The sequence below is a fragment of the Polypterus senegalus genome, chromosome 15 (assembly GCF_016835505.1).
Source record: "Polypterus senegalus isolate Bchr_013 chromosome 15, ASM1683550v1, whole genome shotgun sequence".
NCBI classification, from domain to species: Eukaryota; Metazoa; Chordata; class Cladistia; order Polypteriformes; family Polypteridae; genus Polypterus; species Polypterus senegalus.
In genome coordinates this window covers 76,108,719-76,135,118 of record NC_053168.1, presented here as the reverse complement: position 1 = coordinate 76,135,118, position 26,400 = coordinate 76,108,719, and the positions used below count along the sequence as shown (strand labels likewise).

At 36.5% G+C, this 26,400-nt stretch overlaps 1 protein-coding gene across 4 annotated transcripts in view; it reads right to left on the bottom strand.

The window, feature by feature from the left end:
- vps50 (VPS50 EARP/GARPII complex subunit) overlaps positions 1 to 26,400 on the bottom strand; it is a 391,193-nt gene that overhangs the window by 118,753 nt on the left and 246,040 nt on the right. For all 4 annotated transcript variants that reach the window (XM_039737505.1, XM_039737508.1, XM_039737506.1 and 1 more), the window contains 2 exons: positions 17,849 to 17,955; positions 14,517 to 14,638 (listed from right to left, as the gene is read on the bottom strand). In XM_039737505.1, the coding sequence (XP_039593439.1) occupies positions 14,517 to 14,638; positions 17,849 to 17,955 (229 nt within the window). The remainder of the gene's footprint in view (positions 1 to 14,516; positions 14,639 to 17,848; positions 17,956 to 26,400) is intronic.

The following is a 26,400-nucleotide window of genomic DNA, read 5'->3' as shown; positions in this document are numbered from 1 at the left end:
AGAATCTATGATTGCCCAATTGATTTATTGCCATAAGCCCTATTGCCTAAAGAACGACAGCTGTGGAAGAAAACATCCAGGACAATCAAAATAATAAGCTTAATAGGCCCTCTAGTTTGCCCTTTATGACTAGGATCTGTTTTGTTGAAATAGATGGCTAATTATGACCCGGTATAGATTAGAGAGGACCAAAAAAAAAATAAATCACAAACAAAACCATTTTCTATTTTTCTAGATGCTTCCATTCTTATAAAAGCTTAACTGTAAAAAAAAATTACTGTAAATTTTAGACTCGTTATAATTTAATACAAATTCATAATTAGAACAGTAGAAACATCACATTTAAGTATATATTGTGTCACAGATGACTGGGTTTCTGACTCGGCAGGGATGCCTAAAAGGACCGGAAAGTCGCAAGAATAGCTCCCGGGCCAAGAGGGGGCAACTGCCCTGGAGCAGGAGAGGACAACAGGAGAAGAACAAAGAGCTTCTGGCCTGTTGGGACCCGTGGCCACCACCAGGGGGCGCCTCGTAGGACTTAGAAATAGTTATATCTGCCACACTCGGCAAGATGGTGGAGGAACCTGCCAGAGACGTCCGGAGTGCTTCTGGTGCAAAGAGCAGCACTTCCACCACACCAGGAAGTGCTGGCGGATGGACGTCATCAGCCACCTGGAGCACATCCAGGTGGGAATAAAAGGGGCCACCTCCTTACAGTCGGAGAGCCAGAGTCGGGAGTGGGAGCAGGACGAAGCTCCCATGAGGAGAGAAAAGACAGCCAAGGACTGAGAAACAGATTTATTGGGGTGATTATTGCTGAGTGCATTGTGTGTAGTGGTTTATTAATGATTAATAAACGTGTTAACTCTATAAAGATGGTTTCCGACTGGTGGTGTTCGGGCAAGTCTCACAATTGAAATATCTTAAGTCTTCTCTACAAAACTGCAAAAATGTGAGCCTGTTGCAATTCTGAAAAGACAGTCTAATAAATTATTCAACCAAAATTAAAGAAAGCAATTATTTTTGCAATTCCCATCTTAGTTATATTCACTTACAGTACATTCCCTTCTCTCATTGTTGTTTCATATGCGTTACACCAGTGCATAGTGATTTTCAACTTATGTGTAGCTGCTCAGTTATGGAAACATATTACACAAGGCTCCTGACACACAGCTCTTGTGTTGATGTTGCTTTCAGAAGCAGTCTGGAACTCTGTAGTGAGTGATGCAATAGAATATAGGTGACTTTTATGTGCTATGCAGTACAGCACTCGGTGGCCCTGTTCTATGAGTCTGCTTTGTCTACCACTTGGCGTTACTGTATAAGCACATTTGTGCACTTGGTGGTTTGGCTGATGTTGGTCCTAGATGCTTCCATCACACAATAACAGCAGTTATAGTTGACTGTGGAAAATCTAGTCTAGCAGATTTTTCATGGACTGACTTGTGGCAAAGATGGCATCCTTCAACACTTAGTCGCTGAGCTCTTCACTACAACCCATTCTAATGCCAATATTTGTCAATGAAGACTGGAAAGCTATGTGCTTGATTTTACGCAACTACCACCAATGGGTGTGGCTAAAACACACAAACTCAATAATTTGGAGAAGTGTCTACATACCTTTGGCCACACAGTATATCTCAAAGATGGTTAAACACAGCAAAATAACACATGTGCCTTATTTTCTTTAAAACTGTTTTCTTCAGAATTAAATTATAATGTAGAATATACAGTATTAATCCCCATTAATTTAGAAATTTAAAAATAAAGACATGGGATGCAATAGGCAATACAAGAATAACAGTTAAAGCCATATAAATGGTCCATGCCACCTGCAGCTACTGTAGCTGTGACATGCATGTCAGGCTGGCTTACTAGCTGCAAAATGGTTTTTCATGTAGTAGATAGTATGCCTTGTAGAAATGAGAAAATGTGCAAACTCCAAACAGACAAAATCTAGGTATGGGATTTTAACCCAAGATGCTGGGTTCATGAAACACATGAGCATCTGTATTGCCCTCTGCTCAGATTAGGTTTTCATAATACAGAGATTGAGTCCACAGGGATCACTGTAAGAAGAAAGGAAGGACCATGTGGTATAGGCCAAACAGAAACATAGTGAAGGACAGGCTAAGGTTAACAAAAAACAAACAGAATTATCATTAGAAACCATCAAAAAAAAACAAAAGGGAAAACCAAAATAAAAAGTCAGGAGCAAATGGTAGTCCAAATCAGAACCTATCCACTTGACCTGCTTCAAAAATAAGCTAACCATTCTAGAGGTTTTTTTTTTTAATTCTATCCACTGTGGGATGATGGTATATGGTGTGTGATGGTATGGGTTGACTCCATGCTCCTGTCACATCCAGGAGCCTCTCATCACACACCCTCCAACCTTCTCTCAACCCAATGCAACTGGTGGCTCAGGTCCATGGCATGGCCCTACACTGCACTAAAACAATATAAGCACTAAAACCAACCCTTCCATAAAACAAAACCCAATCCCCCTGTGTAAAATTAGATAGATAGATAGATAGATAGATAGATAGATAGATAGATAGATAGATAGATAGATAGATAGATAGATAGATAGATAGATAGATAGATAGATAGATAGATAGATAGATAGATAGATAGATAGATAGATAGATAGATAGATAGATAGATAGATAGATAAATGTCCACTAAAAAGCTCAACTCTAAAATCTCCTCTACCAGATTCTAAAAACAGAAAGGCACCTAACCCACTGGCTGATTCTTTCTCAGTTCTTTGTTCCTCACTGCCTCTGCTCATCCTACCACTACAACCAAACATGATGGTTTGGTTAGCTCCATACTCCTGTCATGTCCAGGAGCCTCTTGAACCCGCCACTGTCTGTGCAGTAACCAAGATGGGCCAGGAAAATGAGGAGACACACAAAGGAAGGAGTAGGTGCAAAAATGTGACATAGTGTTTTTTTATTAAAATCAATTAAAAAGTGTCTAAAAAGCTGTCTTCATCAGTAAATAAATAAATAATTCTTTAAAACAGTGATGGCCTATGAATTTAAAATCCAGAATAAAATGCACCACTCCCTCTTTGTCTCCAAATTTGTCTTTGAATTTCCGCCATTATTTGCTCAGTCAGAGGAGACTCCAGCAGCCGCGGTCCTCACCAACCTGATTCCCAGTCTTGGCTGTTTCGAGTGATGTCAGCCAGACCGCTCAGGGTCGGTTGTTGTCTTGTCATTCTTCTTGCTTGCTCTAGAGTGCCTTAGATCCCTGGAGAGGACTCAGCCTCGATCGCACCCACTCACCCAGACAATTAGTGTGGATGATCTGTCCCAGGGTGCTGAATCTTCCCTCCATTGTAGGGCTTACGATTGTTCTGGCTTACCACACACTGGCTAGCTGGCTCGTCCTGCCTCTCCTTGCGATGCTGCTCTTATGGCTGTGATTCTGTTCTTTCTTTGCTGTCCTGTCTTTTTCTGTATCTCCCTTTATATTCTGTGCAGCCTCCTTCGATCACAACAGCTTATTTAGGTGCAGGTGTGACATGCAACTCCAGCTGAGGAACAATTGAGGTGCCTGACCGATCCGCCTGAATCCACACATTTATGCAGCGTGGTCAATGTCAATGTCAAATTTATTTATATAACACATTTAAAACAACATAGGAATGCTGTGGCCAAAGTGCTTTACAATAATAGAATAAAAGAAAAACTTACAATTAACATGAATAACATAAATTGAAATAAAATAAATAAACATAAATAAAATAAACAATAAATAGAAGTAATGTTACATAATCACAATGAGGAAACCATCAGTATTACTGAAGGTCATGGAATGCAAGTGAATAGAAAAGAGTCTTTAATCTTGTTTTGAACAGTTCAATTGTAGACGACTTCTTTATGTAATGAGGTAAAGAGTTCCACAGGCGAGGAGCAGCAGCTGCAAAAGCCCTATCCCCCTTAGTTTTACACTTAGTACAAGGGACAGCAAGAGACAACTGACCAGAAGATCTAAGCACTCTGGATGGCTGGTGTAAAACACACAATTCGGATAAATAGGCAGGAGCAGACCCATGTAAAGATTTAAAAACTAACAACAAGATTTTAAAATCAATTTGAAAACTGACAGGCAGCCAGTGTAAAGAAGCTAATATTGGAGAAACAGAATGAAACTATCTTGCCCCAACCAGAAAGCGAGCGGCAACATTTTGGACCAACTGTAACCTGCGTATCAGGGATTTGCTAATCCCAGAATACAGTGAGCTGCAGTAATCAAAGCGAGAAAAGATAAAAGCATGAGTAGCTTTCTCAAGATCCCTAGAAGATAAAAAAGGCTTGATCTTACCTAATAGACGAAGCTGGAAAAAGCAACTCTTGACTACAGAATTAACCTGTTTCTCAAAAGAGAAGTTACTGTCAAAGATAACACCAAGATTGCGGACTTGAGGTTTGCAAAAGACAGAGAAAGAGCTGAGAAGTCCAAGACCAATTTGGGCTTAGGCTGATGGACCCACTATAAGCACCTCCGTTTTATTTTGATTCAGATCAAGAAAATTATTAGCCATCCAGGATCTTAGTTCAGAAAGACGTCTGTGCAGTTGACTTGTTGCAGAGTTGCAGACGGGAATATAAACCTGTGTATCATCAGCATAGCCATGAAAAGAAATGTTAAATTTCCTAAAAATAGCTCCAATAGGGTGAAAGTATATAGATAACAAAATAGGACCCAAAATGAATACCTGTGGAACGCCACATTTAAGAGAAGCAGTAGACGAAAAAGAGGAATTTAAAGTCACTGAAAAGTGTCTACCAGTTAAATATGACCTGAACCAGTTAAGAGCAGCCCCTTTAAGCCCAACCAGATGATCAAGTCGTAACAGCAATATCTCATGGTCAAAAGGCAGTGGACAAGTCAAGGAGGACAAGGACTGCAACACCTCCTGAGTCAGTAATAACAAAGATGTCATTGAATACTTTAAGGCGGGCCGTCTCAACACCATGATAACGCCTAAAGCCAGATTGGTAGATCTCAAATAAATTATTGTAGTTAAGGTAATCAACCAATTGATTATAAATAATTATTTCTAATATTTTAGTCAGAAATGGCAATTGGGCGAAACTTGGCTAAAACTCCAGGATCTAATTCTGCCATTTTTTGACAGGGAAGTACTGCAGCATGTTCCAAAAATGAGGGCACAACTCCCTCACAAATAGTAACATTGATAATGGCTAGTAAAGATGGACCCAAAACATCAAAGGCTTCCACTACGAGGTGTGGTGGTACAATATCAAGAGGACTGAGAGCTAGTTTAAGGGTGTCAATAGTTCTTTTTAATTGTGAAAGTGAGACAAGATCAAAAGATTCCAAGACAATACCATGATTAACATGATTGGTCGGCCAAGCACCCCAATTAACCGGGGAGTGAAGCACACCTGCCCATTGGAAGCTCTGCACGTGATTACTTGTTGAAAAAGTTGCCCTGCACCATGGACCGCTCATCACATGGTGCTGCTGCTATATTATTTATAGACTTTCACTAATGTCACCAAAGCGCCAGTAGTGGTCATGTGACATCAATGTGTGTCACGTAAACTAAAGTTGGCAAAAACAAAATAAAAAAAAACAAACTTTGTCATAATGGATAAAAATCAAAACCCCTAACAATAGTTTTTCCATGATAATAAACTATGTTGTATTAACAAAATAAAATAAATAATGACACATAATAATGAAGTTACACCTTGCCTGATGAAGGGGCCTTAGCTGCCTTGAAAGCTTGCATTTGTAATCTATTTAGTTAGCCAATAAAAGGTGTCATTTCACCCTACTTTCCCTTACATAACTATGGGGCTTCGCCCCTGCTCACTTCGCTCGCCAACCCCCGTGTTTGGTTTTCCAGATACACACTTGTAAATTTTTTTTTTCTTTGAATTGTTGCTATTTCATTAGTTTCACTTTTATTTCAGAACTTCTGTAAAAACAATATTTAGATTCTTTCGTGTCCCAATATGCTGAATATTTTAAATGAGGTCTGTGAGACTTGTGTTTAATGACTTGGTACCATAATTTAGGATTGGTTTTTCTGTTTGGAATTTTAGCACAGACAAAATGATCCACATCATCAGCAGTTAATAATTTTTTTGCAAAGTAACTAATAAATGCATGTGAGTTAAACTCCGTTTTTGAAATTCTCTGACTTAAACTAATTTCTTTTTTTTGATACTGTAGTGACTGACGTAATAAAGTGTCAGAAAAGTTCTACTTTTACAATTGCCGACTGCGTAACCCCAAAGACAACTTTCTAGCACTCTCTCCAACCCCTCCTCCCACGGGTCTCGCCTCCACCTTATGGCATCAATCAGCACCCAGCTATCAGTCTTCCGTGCTGTACTTTGCCCTCCCTTGATCGGACCTAACAGTTACTTAAAACAAAAAAGGCTTCAGCTTGGCTGGGACGCTACAATACTTTCGAAATTACTGCTTTCATATTCTGTGCCTTTATCTGCATATGTATCGCGGCTTGGGTCTCTTTTCTCCGTGCTGCTCTTTCTTCTTTGCTGATAGCACAGGATCTGTGTGTGCCACGTGACTTTACATGACTGAATGTTTTGCTGGCTGTCCATGCTCTTATTTGATAAGAAGGGAATGTCGTGCAAGAATCTTATGTTCCACGTCCCCGCGAGACTGCCCTGGGACAATCTCTTAGCACCAAGTGTCATGTTTACGGACCCCGCGCGACACTCCATGGCCAGTCTTTTTTGTCTCGCGGATCTTCAGAGAACTTCCGAGAAGATTGTTGCCTTGCTTTTCCATTTCAGGATTTTTTTTTTTATATAGAGAGATAATGAAGGGGACTGTATACTTATTTTACATGCAAAATGTTTCAAAACTGTTCTTATTGGTAACAACTGGTAAAAGTTGTTATTAACAGATATACAAATGTTATAGTGGGAGCTGTTAGAGACTCACAACTAATACTCTAGTGCTGAGTGCTTTGCTATACTTCAGTGTGAGAGTCAATTAAAATATATCTTTTGCTCCTAAAAGCTTTGTTTTTTGGTTGCTAAGGGGCTGTGCAACGTTTTACAGCTTTTTTCAACTTAGAAGGTTTTGTTATTTTTTTGCCTGCACAGAAGCAAACCTAACTAAATGTCTGAAAAGGTACATGTGTTCAAATAACCTGTAACTAAATTACGTGGATAGGATTGGCAAGTTTTGTTGAACTGAATGGCATGTTCTACAAGATGGTTTAATTATTTGTTTTGGTAAATGAGTATTGAGAATATGATTCTTTTGGATAAATTCCTGAGATGAAATAAGATGAAATTAAAGCTTTTACAAAGTGATTTTGCTATTTCTCTGCAGGTCACAAAATGGATTGCCGATCATTTAATGGAGAGATGTGTCTCCCTGAACTTGTTCTCTCTCTCTGCCAAGCTTAGGCATAATATCTACTATATAAAAAAATTCTACTCTGCGTGCAAATGCGAGACAGGAAGTGCCAGAGATTGGAACACACAAGCCTAATGGAGAAAGGTGTTGGAGGAATGCTGAGATTACACATAAGGCAAGAGATATCAAGTATTTTTAAATGTATTCTCTTACTTGTCTTCAAAATATAACATAGTAACTCTAAAAATCAGACAATTTTGAATATGTGACACTAAATGGACACAGCAAGACAGTGTAGATTTGTGTATCCATGTGCCTTGTGAAGGGCTGGTAGTCCATACTTATTTAATCATTGCTGATCTGTAAATCTTTGACATCTACAAAAGTGAAAGCGACCTTTTGTCCCCTGAATATAAACTTAGAGCCCTTATAGACATTAGACATTTAGCTGCATAATCAACTATGCAGAATGTCATGAAAATTAACAAGACTGTTATTAAAGAAATTTTTATTGTAAAAGTTAAAACATGAAGTCCTTCCACTCTCTGAAGTTGTTTTTTAAGAGGTGTGTCAGTATATCAGGTATGGCTATTTTAATGTGTCATTATTATTAATCAGGATCTTTAATTATCTGACAGATCATATTTTATGCGAACAAGTCAACTACTAATTTCTGAAAAATATTTTTAGGGATGGTTGATTTTTTTTCTTGGCTACACACATTTTTGCATGTTAGCTGTCAAGCTTTTTTTATTTAATACATTGTTTAGGATTATGACGGGATCACATTATTTCAACTAAATAATACATGTTACAATTTAAATGTTTTTCACTATGGCTTCCTATTTGCTAGTAGCATTTATGTTCAAAGAGCAAAACAGACATATATTTTGATTTGTGTGCTGCCAAAGGGAACACATTCTACTCTGGACATAATATAATCGTATTCTCCTAATATCTGCTTATTAAAATCTATTATACCATATGTTGTTCTTTTCATAATTCAATTTGAAGAATTTAGTAGCAGGACTGTCTGTTCTTATTAAATGTTAGGACAGTTCAAGTGATGTGACCTACAATATTTACAAGAAATATGGACTTTTAGCAGTCTGTGAAATCACATGCCCTCGTCCTATTTCAGTAAACCATTACCTAAGCATCTGAGATGTTCAACGGGAACAAAGCTGCATGCTTCGTAAAACCTTTATTTTTCTAAACATGTCACTGTACAAGGAGTCCTCCATTCAGAGAAAACTAAACAGATGACAACCATTAATAAATTGATAAACGTACAGAAATTGAGTAAAAAATACAGTAGAGAAAATAATAGAATCAGAAAAACACATTATCAGTGTCATGGTTTAGACAATGTTAAAAATGTATTATGTATTTCACAAGTGTTTTCCTGGAAATACTGCCTTTGTTTTTGGTTGGTGGTTAATGGGGTTCCTTATTACTACCTGCTCAGTTAGTCCGCACTGGCAGTACAATAAGAATTCAATTGTAAAAAATATCATTAAGCATTCTGATGTTTCCCAGCGTGACATATAAAATCCATTTTACAACATATCTTTATATTTACCAGAGTGCTGCTATTAAGAATAAAAAAAAATAATAAAAAAAAGAAAACAAAAACAATTTGCTGTTCAACTGTCCTTAGCTTTATGTAAAGTACTCATGCTTTTTCATATTTAAGAGTTTTATAGCCTTTTCATTTTAAGTTCAAACATTGTGAACTTTTTTTTTATGTAGCAAATAATAAAATAGCTACAATAATCCCTCGCTATATCGCACTTCGACTTTCGCGTCTTCATTCTATTGCGGATTTTATATGTAAGCATATCTAAATGTGTAACGAGGATTTTTCACTGCTTCGTGGGTTTCTGCGGACAATGGGTCTTTGTACTTCTGGTACATGCTTCCTCAGTTGGTTTGCCCAGTTGATTTCATACAAGGGACGCTATTGGCGGATCATTGAGAAGCTACCCAATCAGAGCACGCAGTTAAGTTCCTGTGTGCTGATTGGCTCAGCGACGGAGCGCCAAATTCGATACCACTGCGTTAACCAGGAAGTCTCGTCTCACTCATTCAGCATCAACGTGTTTCGCTGTTTAAAGAGTTAACTTTTGTGCTTATCTTTGTGCATAGTCAAGCCCTTCGTTATGGCTCCAAAGCTATCTGCTCCTGCTACTGTTTCAGGGGCCATGTCCAAGCGCAAACAGAAGATACTAACGATTGCTGAAAAGGTAAAAGTTTTGGATATGTTGAAGGAAGGGAACAGCTGTAGGACGCCATTACGGCATCAATGAGTCCACAATTCTTTTTATTTAAAAAGGAGGAAAAGAATATAAGATCTATGGCCGCAATGTCCTTTAACCAGGGCGCAAAATGAGTTGTAAGTGGACGTAATAAGGCTGTAGTCCGGATGGAATCTGCTTTAGGGATTTGGATTGAAGACTGCCGGAAGAAGAACAACAACGGCGGTGCTACACAGTCGCCTGAAGAGGCTCCTTTAGAAGAGCCGTAATGCTCTCCTTTGTTTTGCAGTAAAATTAAACTCATTGTTATCGGACAAGTCGTTGTGTAATTTTTGGTAAGTAACCATAATTAATTTTCTACGTACAGTACTCAGTACATGTACGTACATTTAGTGTCACTGTAAACACATTTTACTGTATACAATTTTTCTTGCATTGTATGTATTTATTGCTGGTGGCCTCTCTGTCGTAATGTCTGTAACATATGTGATATGGGAGACGCTCGATATCTTTAAAATAATATTTAGGTTTTACTGTATATAAACAGTGTGTTCATATACATAATTTCAACGAATCTTACCTAATATCTAAGAGAATACAAAGGGTTTATGCTGTATAACTGTGCGGGAAATGTTTATAAGAGTGTAGGAGAGTTTATAAGGGCTTAAAATATTAAAAATAACCATATAAACATATGGTTTTTACTTTGCAGATTTTCACCTTTCGCGGGGGGGTGTCGGGTTGTTCTGGAATGCAACCCCCGCGATCGAGGAGGAATCACTGTATTACAAATCATTATTTCCTTGGGTCAGTACTTTGGTGAACAAATTCCTCTAGCTGTACAGTAATAGTTTTGAGCAGGTCTCTGGTATACATGTATTTATAAAACACATTTAAGCAGTAATACCCATACCTCCTTGCAAAGCTTTAAGACTTTTAAAACTTTGCAATAAACTTTCAATAACATTAAGGTCAAGATTCTGAATGGGCTACTCTGATATAATTATTCTCTGATATAAAATATACATCATTTTATTTTTTTAAAGCAAATAATGGCATGCCCTAGAACTGTGCTATAAATTTGTGCACTTTTTGAAAAACAAAAGGCAGCTTTAGTTTATGACAGAGACATGTAGGTTTTAATCCAGTCTTTTAACACAGTTTACCTACTTCATCTTTCTGTTACTCGTGACAGAATGGATTAAGTTTGACATTGTGGGGGTGTCTTTATTAAAATAACTTTTTAATAATACATAGAAGGCAAGGGCAGTATCTTAATACTAGCAGACTAACAAGGTGCTACCTATTTTTTAAAGGGTGTGTGGGAGTTGCTACATGATTTTTGGGTTCTGGGGGTCAAGACAGTTATGTTTATTTACTTAGGATTAAGACAAATTTGTTTAAAACTGGCATAGGCCCCCATCATTGTATATCTTGTCTTCCTCTAGTTCATTAACTTCATGAAAAGAACGTCAGTGAGGCTAAAAGAATATTCTGAGAACCTGAGTGTTGCATCTTTGCTTTCTGCAGATGATGTGGTGCTCTTGGCTTCATCTGAATGGATTCTTAGTGCCACACTGAAGTGGATAAAGACCAACCATGGTTTGGCTAGGATGAGAATTAGCACACCTCAAACAGACCACTGCCCGCGAACAGAAGGTAGTGGTGAAGAGACATGAAGTGCAATCCTTGTTATGTTTCTGCCAAGTCTTCATCCCTGGCTCAAGTATGGTTTCTGTTTTATTACATTTTTTTCTTTTAAATCCTATTTTGTAAATAATGTTGATTTTGTCTTTCTTTTTGTATGATTTTATTAATATTTTGTTAACTGAAAATGTGGCATTTATCTAATATTCAATATAAAGATGTGTGTGTGTTTGCTCTTTGTATAATTTCACACCTATGGTCCCATCTCAACAAACTTTTGCATACATATCCCACTTTGTCAGGAAGAGACACTCGATTACTTTGCCTTTCACAGATTTTGAAACCTGAAATAATTTAATTTGTCTCTGGGAGGGTACACTTTAAGAAACAACACTTACAGAATTTAGATATCTCTTCCTCAAAATTACTTACTCAGGAAACACTGGGTTCTGCTGCTAGTAATCCACATATATAAAATGCTAAAGGTTGTGTCTGATTGTCACGCAATTACTCGCAAGCCACTGGGGCTATTAGCTTGATCTTGGTCTTAAGTCAAAGGCTACTAACATGGTCGAGGCTGTTGAATCACAATATTTGTCTGACTAAAAGCGCTACAAAGTTATTGGACTTTGAATCTTTCTTATGGCATACTGCACAGGCAAATAGATGGAGAAGGTGACATGGCACAAATAAAAAGAAGAATAGTGTCTGTTGGGTATGAAGCACATTTTAGAAATTGTTTACTTGGTAAGAAGAAGATGAAGTACAACCCAGGCATTGGCTGTATGCTGAGTGTGAAGCAAATGACAAAAGCTACTTACATAAAAGAAGTAGTAGTAGTTCTCAGGGTTTGGGTCTTTCTTATGTCAAATTGCATTGCAAAGAAATCTGGGGTTGAGTATTTCCTACGGCTAAATTTTCGACAGGGTGACATGGCAGAAAGGAGAAGCATAGCGGTAACATATGGAGAGGGTCATGCACTTTCCAGAGGCTGACCATAAGGAGAATAAAAATAATACCATCAGCATCTGCTGACCATCAAGTGCAGGATACAGGATGCAAGTGCAACAAATACAGACACACATCTTCACAAACTGAGCTGTGCTTGGGTGTTCACAGCTACATGATCTTTATGCTTGTAGAAGAGACTGATAGATACTGGTATGGCAAGAACAAGGGCCGCAATCACCGCCACCTGACAAGAAAACGCTGGAGACTCTTAAGTGAGGAACTCCTGATGAAGAACAACAGTGCCACCTGCTGAGTGCCAGATACAGGAAACAGAATCCATGTGCCACAAAGACAGACAAATGCCTGCACTATCTGAACTGTGGTCCTGTCCTGACTTTAAACTGATCAATACGATGGCAAAATACATTGCTGCACACTGTGGTGGAGCAAAAAAGAATTCCAGCAGTGACATCTTCTGAGCTTAAGGCCAAGACAATTTCTGTCCATATGCAAATGCTGTTTTTTTACACTCTTACATTAATGTTTGCTTGAACAGCACTACTTACACAGGTTACATCAGTGATATGCTCACTGGGCCAGTATTTTTTCTGACTGAAAACAAAAATAAACGTGGATAAAATGGAAATGTTCAGCTTCCTCTACATGAATCACCTTTACTTGAGCACCGGAGGGGTGTGTGTGTGTGCCAGTTACTATTAATTTTTGTGGTGCTTTGTCCTTCTAGTTATATTCCTTGTGTCTTGTATGTAAAGCCTAAGAAAGTGGGGCCACATATTTATGTAGCTGGGGTATTGGCCCTAGCTAGTACTTAAAGAGAAGCTGAAGATTGGCTCCTGCTTTGAAGACAAGGTAATGATAATGGTTTGCTGATTATTGTAATTGCTTGCTTTTTGCTTCTTTTTTCTGTATTGAATATTTTTGGTTTTTGAATATTAAATATAAGGACCTTTTTTTGCTTATCCTCTTGACTAACATTTTACTATTTTCCTTTCTTCTATCTTGGACATTTTAGGACAATTAACTTTTTAAAGCATCAATTCCATATTTAGGCATGTGTAGGCCAGATGCCTGCCATCTGAGTTTGGGAGCAGGCTGCTGGGGTGAGGTCTATTTGTGTATCCAGACCTGGAAAGAAAGGAGGTTTGGTTTCAGATACTTTTGAGGCCTGCACCCACTTTTTAAGCTTGTAAGAATGATAACAATCCTCAGTTATGGTTAAGAGCTTTTGAGACCGAGACAATAACTGAGGTGGAAGATGCTGAAAGGAAGTTTTTGCACAGGGCTGCCTCTCTTTGAAAAGGGAAAATATTTGGTAATCTAGAAACACCTTGGAGAGATTCTTCAGCTTCTCTGGACTGAAGTTAATTTAAGGGGTGGTCTTATATATGTACTAGAGACCTGGAAAGACAGTAACAAACAACAAAGCTGAAACTTAAAATTCCATCTCTATATTTAGTTAATATATTATAAGAACCACACTTTGTTACATATGCTCGTATACCAAAGGCAGGGAATTACAGATTTTGTTTTGCAGGAAAAAAACTGAGGTTATTTGAACTTAATCATTAACATTTAACAAATCTAAAGATCCATTAAAAATATGCATGTTCAATAATTAACTGAATTAAAGAAATCTGTTACTTTTATAATGGAAGGTTAAGTGTTGATGTCAGAGAAAACAAATGTGAAAAGTATTACAGCCGTAAAGTTGAATGCATTTGGTACAACCAGATCTAATATGGTCACATTATGGTTATTCATGAGACATTATCCAGAAGTCTATTTTTAAATTATATACTGATTTAATGCATCATATTTAAATAGGGGGTATTGGAAAACTTTACATTTCTGCTGTAAGTATAAATATGTTTCACTGCTTTCTTGTATGTTTTTTATTCTTTAATAATTAAAATATTAAACATTAATTTCCAGAAAAAAGACCACAGTAAATTTTATAGAACGGTATTATAAGCATGCATTGCAAAGTAACATGTTTTAATGAATGTAGATGTCATCTTTCTTAACCATTCAAGTCTACTCTACAGATTTATATTCAGAAATATAAAATCCCATAAACATGCAAAGCCTGATCTGGGAAGCACTGAGTTTTGTCTCCCCAAAACCACTAAGAAGATAATACAACACCACTTGAAAAAATAATGAAGTTCTTATTTGTGTAAAATTAATAAGACACACTCAAACTATACATGCACATTTTTCATTGTTGACATATTTAACGTAAATGTTACTTACTGTGTCATTTCGGCCAAAGAATGTGTAGACTGCATACAGGTAGTAGTCAAATAACTGGGACATACAATGAATGACATCAAAAGCAATTGGTTTTAGGATATTCATCATTTGCATATATTTGCCTGAGGAAAAAAATAAAACACAAAGTAAAGCGGCTATGAAGTTATGCTCTGGCATACCCTAAAAAGTGAGTAACAAAAATGGAGGGATGGATTTACAGCAGTTGCATGCATCTTGCATTACTCATGGCAAGTAAAAAAAAAAAAATACCACTTCTAAGGATCTTATTATGAGCAGCTTTAAAGATTAATATTTCTTTCAAGCTCTGATGGAACAGACAAACAAATCTAACATTTACATGCTTTTATATGCAGCAGGATTACTGCTTACCATGGTAGTGAGAGTGAAGTCTGACCATAACGACATTATGAGGAAAATGTGCTCTCTATGAATTAAGTTTTTTTTTTTTTGGAAGCTGGGGGCTTCTTTTTAATTCATCTGTGTCTGCGTGCAGTGGAATGACGCTTTACTGCTGATGAATTTCAGGGGCAGCCTAATAGGTAGATGGTAGTGTAACAGAAACAGCAGGTAACACTGAACATTTAATATACATTTACTACATTTACATTTATTTTCTTGGCAGATGCTTTTATCCAATGTAACTTGCATCATTATTTATAAACTTTTACAGGAATAAAAATATACATTAACTGTTTGATCCTTAAAATTTGCATAGTGCCAAGGGTAATGTTGTTTTGGGATGGAGTCTCAAACATGACAAAAAGCAGAGAATAAGGGCTTAAAACAGACTATAAAGTCAGGCCAGGACCTTCACTGGCCAGCCTAGAAGAAGCTTACCCAGTTTAGCTTACTCTCAACTACCACTAGGAGGCTTCAGCCTGAGTAGATCCCAAAAAATGAAAACACTGGATTAAATTCCCAAAACCTAACCTTAAACATTTCATAATGCCACACAAGAGGGAGAAACTTAGCATTTTGTTTATGTAAGGTATAGAATTAGAACCCAGATCTTTGGAACTGTAAAGCAGCATATATGAAAAATGTGTCCTCATGCAGGGCTGGAAAAGATTCAGTCAATAACCAGGTCAATCTGCAAAATAACATATTCCATATTCTATCTATCTGTGGTGCCCCATGCAATGGTCCTGTTGCACAGTTTTAGACTCCGGGCATCTGAAGCTGTAAATGAATGATGAAGGGATGACAGAACTGAGACAAAGAAAATAAAAACAGAATTCTGGTTTATTCCAGATGTGCCAATAACTATTTACACTAATGTCGTGAAATTATATACAGTTCAATACAAGAACAATAACAAAAACAAGAAAAATATGTGCAGGTACTATATACAATAATTACAGTGACAATTGCAGTGACTCCAATGCAAAAAAGTGATGAGAGAAAAAAATCCAACAGCAATAAACAAAAAACCTTTTCTTCCCCTGTCTTCTTCAACAAAAAGTGAAAAAATATACACAAAAGGAATGATGAAAAAATGAGCACCCTCAAACAAAGAATACAACCAAAAATATATACAAGTATCATGCAACAAAGAGAACAAGTGCACTCCAACACATTGAGGATCCTAACACTTGATCCTGGAACAACAACAAAGCAACAACTCCACACACCATTGGAAATCATCCATACAGACATGGTTTTCATAAAACTATAAGTGCCAAGATAAAGTAGAACTCTAGATAGATAGATAGATAGATAGATAGATAGATAGATAGATAGATAGATAGATAGATAGATAGATAGATAGATACTTTATTAATCCCAAGGGGAAATTCACAAAATACCAGTAAACAGCCAGTCTATATGTCTGTCTGTCCAGACTGTCTGAATTCAGTCTTATATGTCAATATATATATATATATATATATATATATATATATATATATATATATATATGGAGTTAAATTTTTATACTCCTTATGTTTATCAATAAACTGCATTATTCTGTTTCTTAAAACAAGTGTGCCTTAGTTACTTTGATATACCTCTAAAGGCCAGAGACCTGCCTCATACAACGGAAAAAGGTGAGGTAAATAAAGTAGGAGCTTTGTCAAATTATTGAATTAATCCCATATTATTATGTCATCCTCCTAGGTGGTCATCTTATTGATTATTAATAATCAAAATTCCTACTTGATATATATTATTATTCTTTTCAAAGAGTATTTAAAACTTTAAAATGCAATAATTTTTACATAGAACATTATTTCTGTGCCAACCCCTTAGTATTAGACTTGATAAGTAACATATCCTAACTGAAAGTAGAAGCCTCTATATCACAATAGGTGAATTTTTTTAATGATTAAGTTTTGGTGTTCTGAAGCTTTTCTCATTACTGCTTATGATTTTTTTTCCTAAGTGCTGTGCCAGGCAATGCTTTTATGGGCTAATTATGCAGATGACACTCATCTCTATCTGACATTTAAATCAGATATGACATCTTCACTTCTTTGTCTCTGTGAATACCTGGTGGTTATTAAGTATTGAAATTACAGTAGGAGTTTCATATCAGCACAGAAAAATTACATTAACTTCACCTTTAAAATGGCATATTCTGTTTCTATACTGGATAAATCACAAAACTTCAAGCAATTTTGTGCACAAATACTGTATAATGGAAACTGTGTACAGAATGGAAAAAGACAACACTTTAAACCTCATATAAATATATTTTTTCATCTAAATGCATGCTAAAAACACAACTAACTACTCAGAATAACCTACATTTCCTCAGTAAAACCAATAGCTGTAAATAACAGAATTTACTTTCTGCCATTGGTGTTTTACTACCTCTGCCAACACAGATTTAGAGAAAACAGAAACTGATGACTGGTGTACCTTTAAACCGTGATTTGTACAGGTTTGAGCATGATAAGTCAATAATAGCATTGTTTTGAGAAAAAAGGCTTAAAATTACTAATAAAAATAAGAAAATCTATTTTACCAAAAAATTTTATAATGCAAGCATTGACACAGACCTGGGAGCTATAACTCATCTTACACATTGTTTCCCTAAAATAAAAATACCTTAGGTATACAGTGGGTGCTCATTCCAAATTTTCATAACCATGTTTGGATACTTGCAAAAACATTGTAACAAGATAATAACTTAGATAAATTAGTTATTAGTGTAAATTAGTGTAAATATTTTAAGTCCATTGTAACATTTTTCAATGAGCAGTAAAACATAATACCACTTTAAAAAAAAAAATTAAAAACATTTGCAGTACGTTATATGTGACGTAGATACCTTCATTGATATTAGGCGAAGAACAAAACACTTTACTCACCAACAAGCCTGATTACATTCAGGGTAGTGTTCGTCAAGATCGGTGCATTCACCTTATTAAGGCTGTAATCTGACTTCTTCCTGCTTCTTAGGGTATCTCGAGACACACTAATTAGAAAAGCAGAAACATAATTATTGCACTGTAGGTGCAAAGGCTCCAGAGAGCGAAGGAGGTCAATGAATTCATGTGCCATAATAGCTGCTTTTGGCCAGAGGTTGTCAAAGGAGTTCATTTAAACGTTAATTTGCCAATGTTGTTCTTAAGTTCTTTATCCAAATGTGTTCAAATTTGGATCACAGTAATACGGAATTGTAAAAGAAAGATGGTATCAACCTTTAAATAAGGTCATAATGCAGTTTATCAAGAGCAAATACATGATGCCAGGATGCAACAATTACAAAATGATTTTAATATCCATAATATAAGGAATGGAACGTTGGATAATGACTGACTGACTTCCTCTCATGAAGCACTCACCCAACAAAATACCTTAAACACAGCTCTGTGTGACTATTATAGATATATCTACAGAATGCTAGTTGCCCAATAGTATAGAGGATAGGGACACAGTCATCACCACCTGCCCCGGCCATAGAGAAAGGCAGGAAAAGAAATGCGGCCAGGAGGATAGGAAGAAAGAAACATTTCAGAACGAATATAGTTAGGACAATAGTAGAGGTCTAACAGTGCCATTAAGGAGTTGGGTCGCTCTGGAATAAACGTAAATCTCATTATGAGGAAAAAAATGTATAAGTAGTTAAACTTGTTCAAGTAAACACATTACAAGCAGTATACTTCATGTTCTAATTTGTGGTTACAGTAAATTAAATAGCATTTTAAAGAGCATCTTGTTCCACATACTTCTGAAAACTTAAAACATAGTAAAATATGGGGGAAACATGAATTCAGTATTCATTTTTGTGAGATGAACATTTCTCATTGGTAACTTACTCATTTTTGAGACTGAATTGTACTCTTTAATTGTTTGCATTGTGCTAATCAAATTTAGTTAGTTAGAAGGAATACTCGACTGAAAAGGTACATATACAGTATATGTAATACGTATACACAAACATATTATATATATGATTGAGATATATATATATATATATATATATATATATATATATACATACACATACAGGGTGGGCCATTTATATGGATACACCTTAATAAAATGGGAATGGTTGGTGATATTAACTTCCTGTTTGTGGCACATTAGTATATGTGAGGGGAAACTTTTAAGATGGGTGGTGACCATGGTGGCCATTTTGGATCCAACTTTTGTTTTTCAATAGGAAGAGGGTCATGTGACACATCAAACTTATTGGGAATTTCACAAGAAAAACAATGGTGTGCTTGGTTTTAACGTGACTTTATTCTTTCATGAGTTATTTACAAGTTTCTGACCACTTATAAAATGTGTTCAATGTGCTGCCCATTGTTTTGGATTGTCAATGCAACCCTCTTCTCCCACTCTTCACACACTGATAGCAACACCGCAGGAGAAATGCTAGCACAGGCTTCCAGTATCCGTAGTTTCAGGTGCTGCATGTCTCGTATCTTCACAGCATAGACAATTGCCTTCAGATGACCCCAAAGATAAAAGTCTAAGGGGGTCAGATCGGGAGACCTCGGGGCCATTCAACTGGCCCACGATAATCCACTTTCCAGGAAACTGTTAATCTAGGAATGCTCGGACCTGACACCCATAATGTGGTGGTGCACCATCTTGCTGGAAAAACTCAGGGAACGTGCCAGCTTCAGTGCATAAAGAGGGAAACACATCATCATGTAGGAATTTCGCATATCCAGTGGCCTTGAGGTTTCCATTGATGAAGAATGGCCCCACTATCTTTGTACCCCATATACCACACCATACCATCAATTTTTTGTTCCAACAGTCTTGGAGGGATCTATCCAATGTGGGTTAGTGTCAGACCAATAGCGGTGGTTTTGTTTGTTAACTTCACCATTCACATAAAAGTTTGCCTCATCACTGAACAAAATCTTCTGCATAAACTGAGGGTCCTGTTCCAATTTTTGTTTTGCCCATTCTGCAAATTTAGTGCGCCAATCTGGGTCAGAGTTTGTAAGGGTGCCATTTGTGAGTAGCTAATATCCGCCGAAGGGATGTTCGACTAATGCCACTCTCCAGTGACATGCGGAGAGTACTACGCTGTGGGCTCTTGCTGAATGAAGCTAGGACAGCCACTGATGTTTCTTCATTAGTGACAGTTTTCATGCGTCCTCATTTTGGCAAATCCAACACTGAACCAGTTTCACGAAACTTAGCAAGCAGTTTGCTAACTGTAGCATGGGAGATGGGTGGTCTCGTAGGGTGTCTTGCATTGAAATCTGCTGCAATGACCGGTTACTGCGTTCACCAGACATCAACACAATTTCTATCTGCTCCTCACGTGTTAACCTCTGCGACATGTCAATGGCTGTAAACAAAGAGAAACTTGTAAATAACTCATGAAAGAATAAAGTTACGTTAAAACCAAGCACACCATTGTTTTTCTTGTGAAATTCCCAATAAGTTTGATGTGTCACATGACCCTCTTCCTATTGAAAAAACAAAAGTTTGATCCAAAATGGCCGACTTCCAAATGGCCACCATGGTCACCACCCATCTTGAAAAGTTTCCCCTCTCACATATACTAATGTGCCACAAACAGGAAGTTAATATCATCAACCTTTCCCATTTTATTAAGGTGTATCCATATAAATGGCCCACTCTGTGTGTGTGTGTATATATATATATATATATATATATATATATATATAGGTAAAATTGCTTTATAACGAATATCTTTACAACGAAATTTTCATTACAACCAAGTCTTTTTATGGTCCCGACAGTTTACCATATGACGCTAGTCTATAGAAATCTCGTTACTACGAAGTACATTCAGCAGATAATTTCATTATAACGAAGTGCCCAAAAGACCTTGAAATGCCTGAATGAATCATCTGCAGAGCAGCTATTTCTGTGGCCGCAGCTCAGTTGTGCACAATGATCCCCAAACAGAAACATTGTAATTTTTTTTTTCTTTCTTTGAACTTTCCTCGTACTGGTTTTTTTTACCCTGTTTCCTGCGGTTTTGAGTGATACCTTTTGCTTACTGCTCGTCAACATTTAAAAAACCTCCATTGGAATTTAACTCATTGTTAATCTCCTATAGAAATGGCAGACACGAAAAAACAATAACAGTTCATGTTAGAAAAAACTTTACATTTTTGCAGCTCTCGATTGCGGCAAAAAAAGACGTTGCCAGTGAATTCGGAATTTTTCCATCGATGCTGTCAACTTTCTTGAAAGACCAAGCAAAAAAAGAAAAATAAATCTCGGGTTGCAAACGTATGTGAACTGCTACATTTGAAGACGTCGAAAAAGCAGTTTTTATGTGGTTCAGAGATGCTTGTTCAGGAAACATTCCTATTAATGCTGCACTCTTTCAAGAAAATGTGAGGTTTGTAAACTCTCTTGGGACCTCCCCTAACTGGACGACATGCCGAAGAGCGTTGCGAAGTCCGATCTCCGCGTCTATGCAAGACTGTTTATCTGTTGCCGGGGCAACAGCTGGCTGAAAGATATTCTGCATCTCTCATCTATGCTGCGTCTCTCCACCAAAGCAAACAGAAAAGATACTGATAGGTGATGCAGCATGACTGCTGTGTCTGTGTATATCAGAGTGGCAGATCACGCTACAATAAATAAGTGTGCCGTTCCTGTTTCAAGCTGAATAAAGTTGGTTTTCCTAAAGTACTGAGACTCAGCCTCGTGTTTTGGGGTGCAAGACAGGGACTTATTGCACAACCCGGATCTTTTATTATTTGCTTCTGTGTCACTTCACTGCAGCACTATGAGCCTGTTTTTGCCCTGCCCCGGCAACGGACAAACAATCTTCCATAGACACTGCAATCGTGGTTCGGGAAAGTGTATTATCGCAAGGAAATGCTGAGAAAAATTCTCCTCAGCATAACTTGTAGGCAGGAGGAGATTACAATTAACACAAAAGAAGCTATTGAAATGATTGCAAATGCCTGGGTGCAAGTTAAAGAAAGCGCTATAGTAACAAATACAGAATCTCATTACAACCAATTTTTTGTTATAACGAAATATTTTTTAGGACCCTGGGAGTTCGTTGTAATGGAATTTTACCTGTTTGTATATATATATATATTTTTTTTTTCTTTTCTAAATATTACCTACCTCCAGCCAAAAAAAAATTATAATCTCATATTTTTGTGTAGAGATTACATATTTAATATTCAAACTGGGTTCTGTTGTCAACAAATCTGAAACAACGAGAAAAACATCCAAGGAAAAATGTGCAATACCCATTCATACAGTCAAAAACGTAAAAATGTGTGCATTTGTTCTACTCTATTATTGACAGTTACTTCATGAAAACTCTTGGCATTAAATGTCAATCTTGAAGTTAAGATTCTTGACCAGTGAATAAGGGGTTTTGAACCAAAACCAAATCATGTCATTGTATTACAGAGTTAATTAATAATGCCATTTATTTATGTGCTTTTTTTTTTATAATTTATTAACTCATATACAGTCATATGAAAAAGTTTGGGAACTCTCAGCCTGCATATACTCTACTTTCAACAAAAAAGATAACAGTGTTATGTCTTTCATGTCTTAGGAACATCTGAGTACTGGGGTGTTTACTGAACAAAGATTTTTAGTGGAGCAGTATTTAGTTGTATGAAATTAAATCAAATGTGAAAAACTGGCAGTGCAAAAATTTGCTGATTTGAATGCATGTAACTGCTCAATACTGATTACTTGCGACACCAATTTGTTTGGATTAGCTCGTTAAGCCTTGAACTTCAAAGACAGGTGTGTCCAATCATGAGACAAGGTATTTAAAGTGGTCAATTGCAAGTTGTGCTTCCATTTAAATAACCTCTGAAGAGTGACAGCATGGGATCCTCAAAGCAACTCTCAAAAGATCTGAAAACAAAGATTGTTCAGTATCATAGTTTAGGGGAAGGCTACAAAAAGCTGTCCGTTTCAACTATAAGGAATGTAATCAGGAAATGGAAGGCTACAGGCACAGTTGCTGTTAAACCCAAGTCTGGCAGGCCAAGAAAAATCCAGGAGCGGCATATGCTCAGGATTGTGAAAATGGTTACAGACAACCCACAGATCACCTCCAAAGACCTGCAATTCTTCAGGATAATGTTCAAGCATCAGTGACAAAGTTGAAATTACGCAGGGGATGGATATTCCAACAGGACAATGACACAAAACACAGTTCGAAATCTACAAAGGCTTTCATGCAGAGGGACAAGTACAATGTTCTGGAAAGGCCGCAACTGTCCCCTAATTTGAATATCATCGAAAATCTATGGGATGATTTGAAGCAGACTGTCGATGCTCGGCAGCCATCAAATTTAATTGAACTTAAGAGATTTTGTATGGAAGAATGGTCAAAAATACCTCCATCCAGAATCCAGACACTCATCAAAGGCTATAGGAGGCATCTAGAGGCTTTTATATTTGCAAAAGGAGGCTCAACTAAGTATTGATGTAATATCTCTGTTGGGGATGCCCAAATTTATGCACCTGTCTAATTTTGTTATAATTCATATTGCATATTTTCTGTTAAACCAATACACTTAATGTCACTGCCGAAATACTACTGTTTCCATAAGGCATGTCATATATTAAAAGGATGTTGCTATTTTGAAAGCTCAGCCAATGATAAACAAAAATCCAAAGAATTCCCAAAGTTTTTCATCTGACTGTATATATATTTGTGTGTGTGTGTACGCACATACTGTTCTTTGTACATATATTTATATATCTTATATTTATATACTTTTTTATTTAATACATTTTGGAACAGATTGTATTCCATACTCACCCACACCATTCTAAACAGGAAAAAAGTCATTAGAAAATGGATTTGGGTAATTATTTAAAGAAATGTGTGAATAATGTTTGCGGGCTTATTTTTTTTCATATTAGAAAATACTAGGGAATGGTTCTTAATTGATGGACTGTACTCTCACCTGTAACTTCAAATTTCTTTCAAAATGCAATTTCCCTTTGTAAAAAACAGAAGCGCTACAAAAACATGATTAACACAATGCTCTCTGCAAGAGCTGAGTGCTGAGAATTGAGACCTAAATATCAGGGGACAGTTATCACAGCCAGCTCTTTTTAATTTTGATTCTTGGAATTGAGGATCTAATGACTGGAATTGAAAAACTGGCTATGCATTATTTTACAGCCATAGCCACAGTAGATTGTCACAAAACTGTGTAAAGTGATTTGGAAATCACAACATGGATTGCATGTATATTGCGTGTTTATGTAATTCAATAGGTTTTAGCATATGAACAGCATATGAGCAGTACAAGTTCAATAGTTGAAAATAACTGCAGAATGGTCTGAACACCACTTGTACATTAGGTTAATACTGATTTAAACAAATACTTAACAAATATTAAAACTGACATTCTTTCTTTATTCTAGGCTTATTTCTTGTTTCTTTGATGACCTCATAACAGAGGGGAAGGCTACCCGTGGAATACAGTGTTTTAATCTTGAAAAAATCCACTGCATGTAATGTGAAACATGAAATGACAGTAAAGCTATTTTAAGATGATCAGTTGTGACAAGCCATGCAGAGAAGGCAATAGTTTTGATAGTTAAGATGATGAACTTCCCAAAGCTAAGCAAACATTTGGGAATTATATAAATGGCTGCTCAGAGTGATGCTCAAAGAGCAACTAGTGATTTGCCCTTCTTGTTTTTGTTTTGATTTATTGCATATAATCCCCTTTATCAGTTTAACCCAATAAAGAACAACATACTCTAATTTGCAATGATCTGTTGTTTTATTCAAATAGAAAAATGCAATACTAGTGTGGTAATGATTAATTACATCATTATCAGTAGTAGAAATAGTATTTTTAAAGCTCCTTTTACCATTTTGCAAAACGCAGAGTTCATTAGCTAGGCAAACTCATATACCTGTAGAGCCAATGATAATATTTATGGATATAAAATTCGCTACTTTAATAACAAAAATTACCAAAATTAAGCTTACCATAAACTTATGGGAGAGAACAGTGTGAAACATTTTCCAACAGGCAGAACTGATAAAAGTGATAAACTCACATAATACTGAGCAACAGACAATTACTTCTACAACAACAAGCAGAGGATATAAAGAGGCAATATGTCATTTCTGATTAAACTGCAAAAAGCTACACAGCCTATTGCTAATGCTTTTTTATAAAATATTACAATTGCATTTTTTAACATTTTGAGCAAGAATTTCCATGACGTAAACAGTACTGATGGTTTGTGCTGTTAGCACAAATTACTGTATCACACACTTTTCTTTTCTGAGGTTGTAGTAATAGTTACATTTGCTCAAAACCTCTCAATATATTAGTAGCTACAAAGGTTTGTACACAAGCCAAATCTTAAATATCAGAGGGATTGAAGCAATCATACTTCTCAAAGAATTGTTCAGTACTTCAAACTAATAAAACCTTAATGTCAGAGTGTGACTGGGCACTTAAAATGAATTTGCCTGGTTCAAAAATAAAAAAGACCCATCTCTCTGCCTGCTTATTTTGATCAATATTATGTGATCATTAATAAGCCTAGCAAAATTGGTCTTTAAGCTTTCAACTAAAAGACACCCCAACCTACAGTACAGTGTCATCATTTCCAGGATATTAAAAACATTGTCTTGTGTGGGAAGTACAGTAGTGCAATAGTTTTTATTACTGCCTCATAACTATAGTGGCTTGCAATGAAGTTTCATCCTAACACTACCTGTGGAATTTTTGCATATTCTTGCCATGTCTGGAAAGATTGTCCCTCTGCATCCTTAATACTTAAAAATTAACTGGTGATGCCACACTGGCCCTGGATGACTGAATGTGGATGTTTGAGTGAGTATGCACTGTGATGGACTGGCACAATTAGTTTCAATCTTAAGCTCAGTGCACCCAGGACAGGTAATGGATCCCACAATGATCCTGACTTGCAAAGTTGAGTTGATCTAGAAAATGGAGGGATGAACTCATCTTTCTGTGCTTGATAAAACAATTGTGTTTATTAGTGTGAAATGTAAAACTGCAAAACTCTTCACAGTTATACAATCTCATTTCTCACCTCTGGTTGCATTAAAATTTTAAAAAAAGGCCTGTATGTGGTTAAATGCTACAAATTCAGAATATTTAAAAAATGTATTACAATGATAGTAAATATAGAACTGAAAGATTAAGATACCTATAGATCAGTAGTTCCCAAACTCGGTAATGGGGACCCTCAGGGGATGCAGGTTTTTGTTCCAACCAACTTCTGTTTTTCAATTGGACTCCTAGCCTAATAAAGTGAACTATTATCTTCCAGTTTCTATGTTTTGAGGTCAATGAAGAAATTACAAAAGTAAGTGTGTTAATACATTTTAATAAAATCAAACAGTTATATGTGGATGTTTTTTGTTTTTATATTCATCCTAATTTGTATTCTGCCTTTCCATTATTGACATTTACATTGA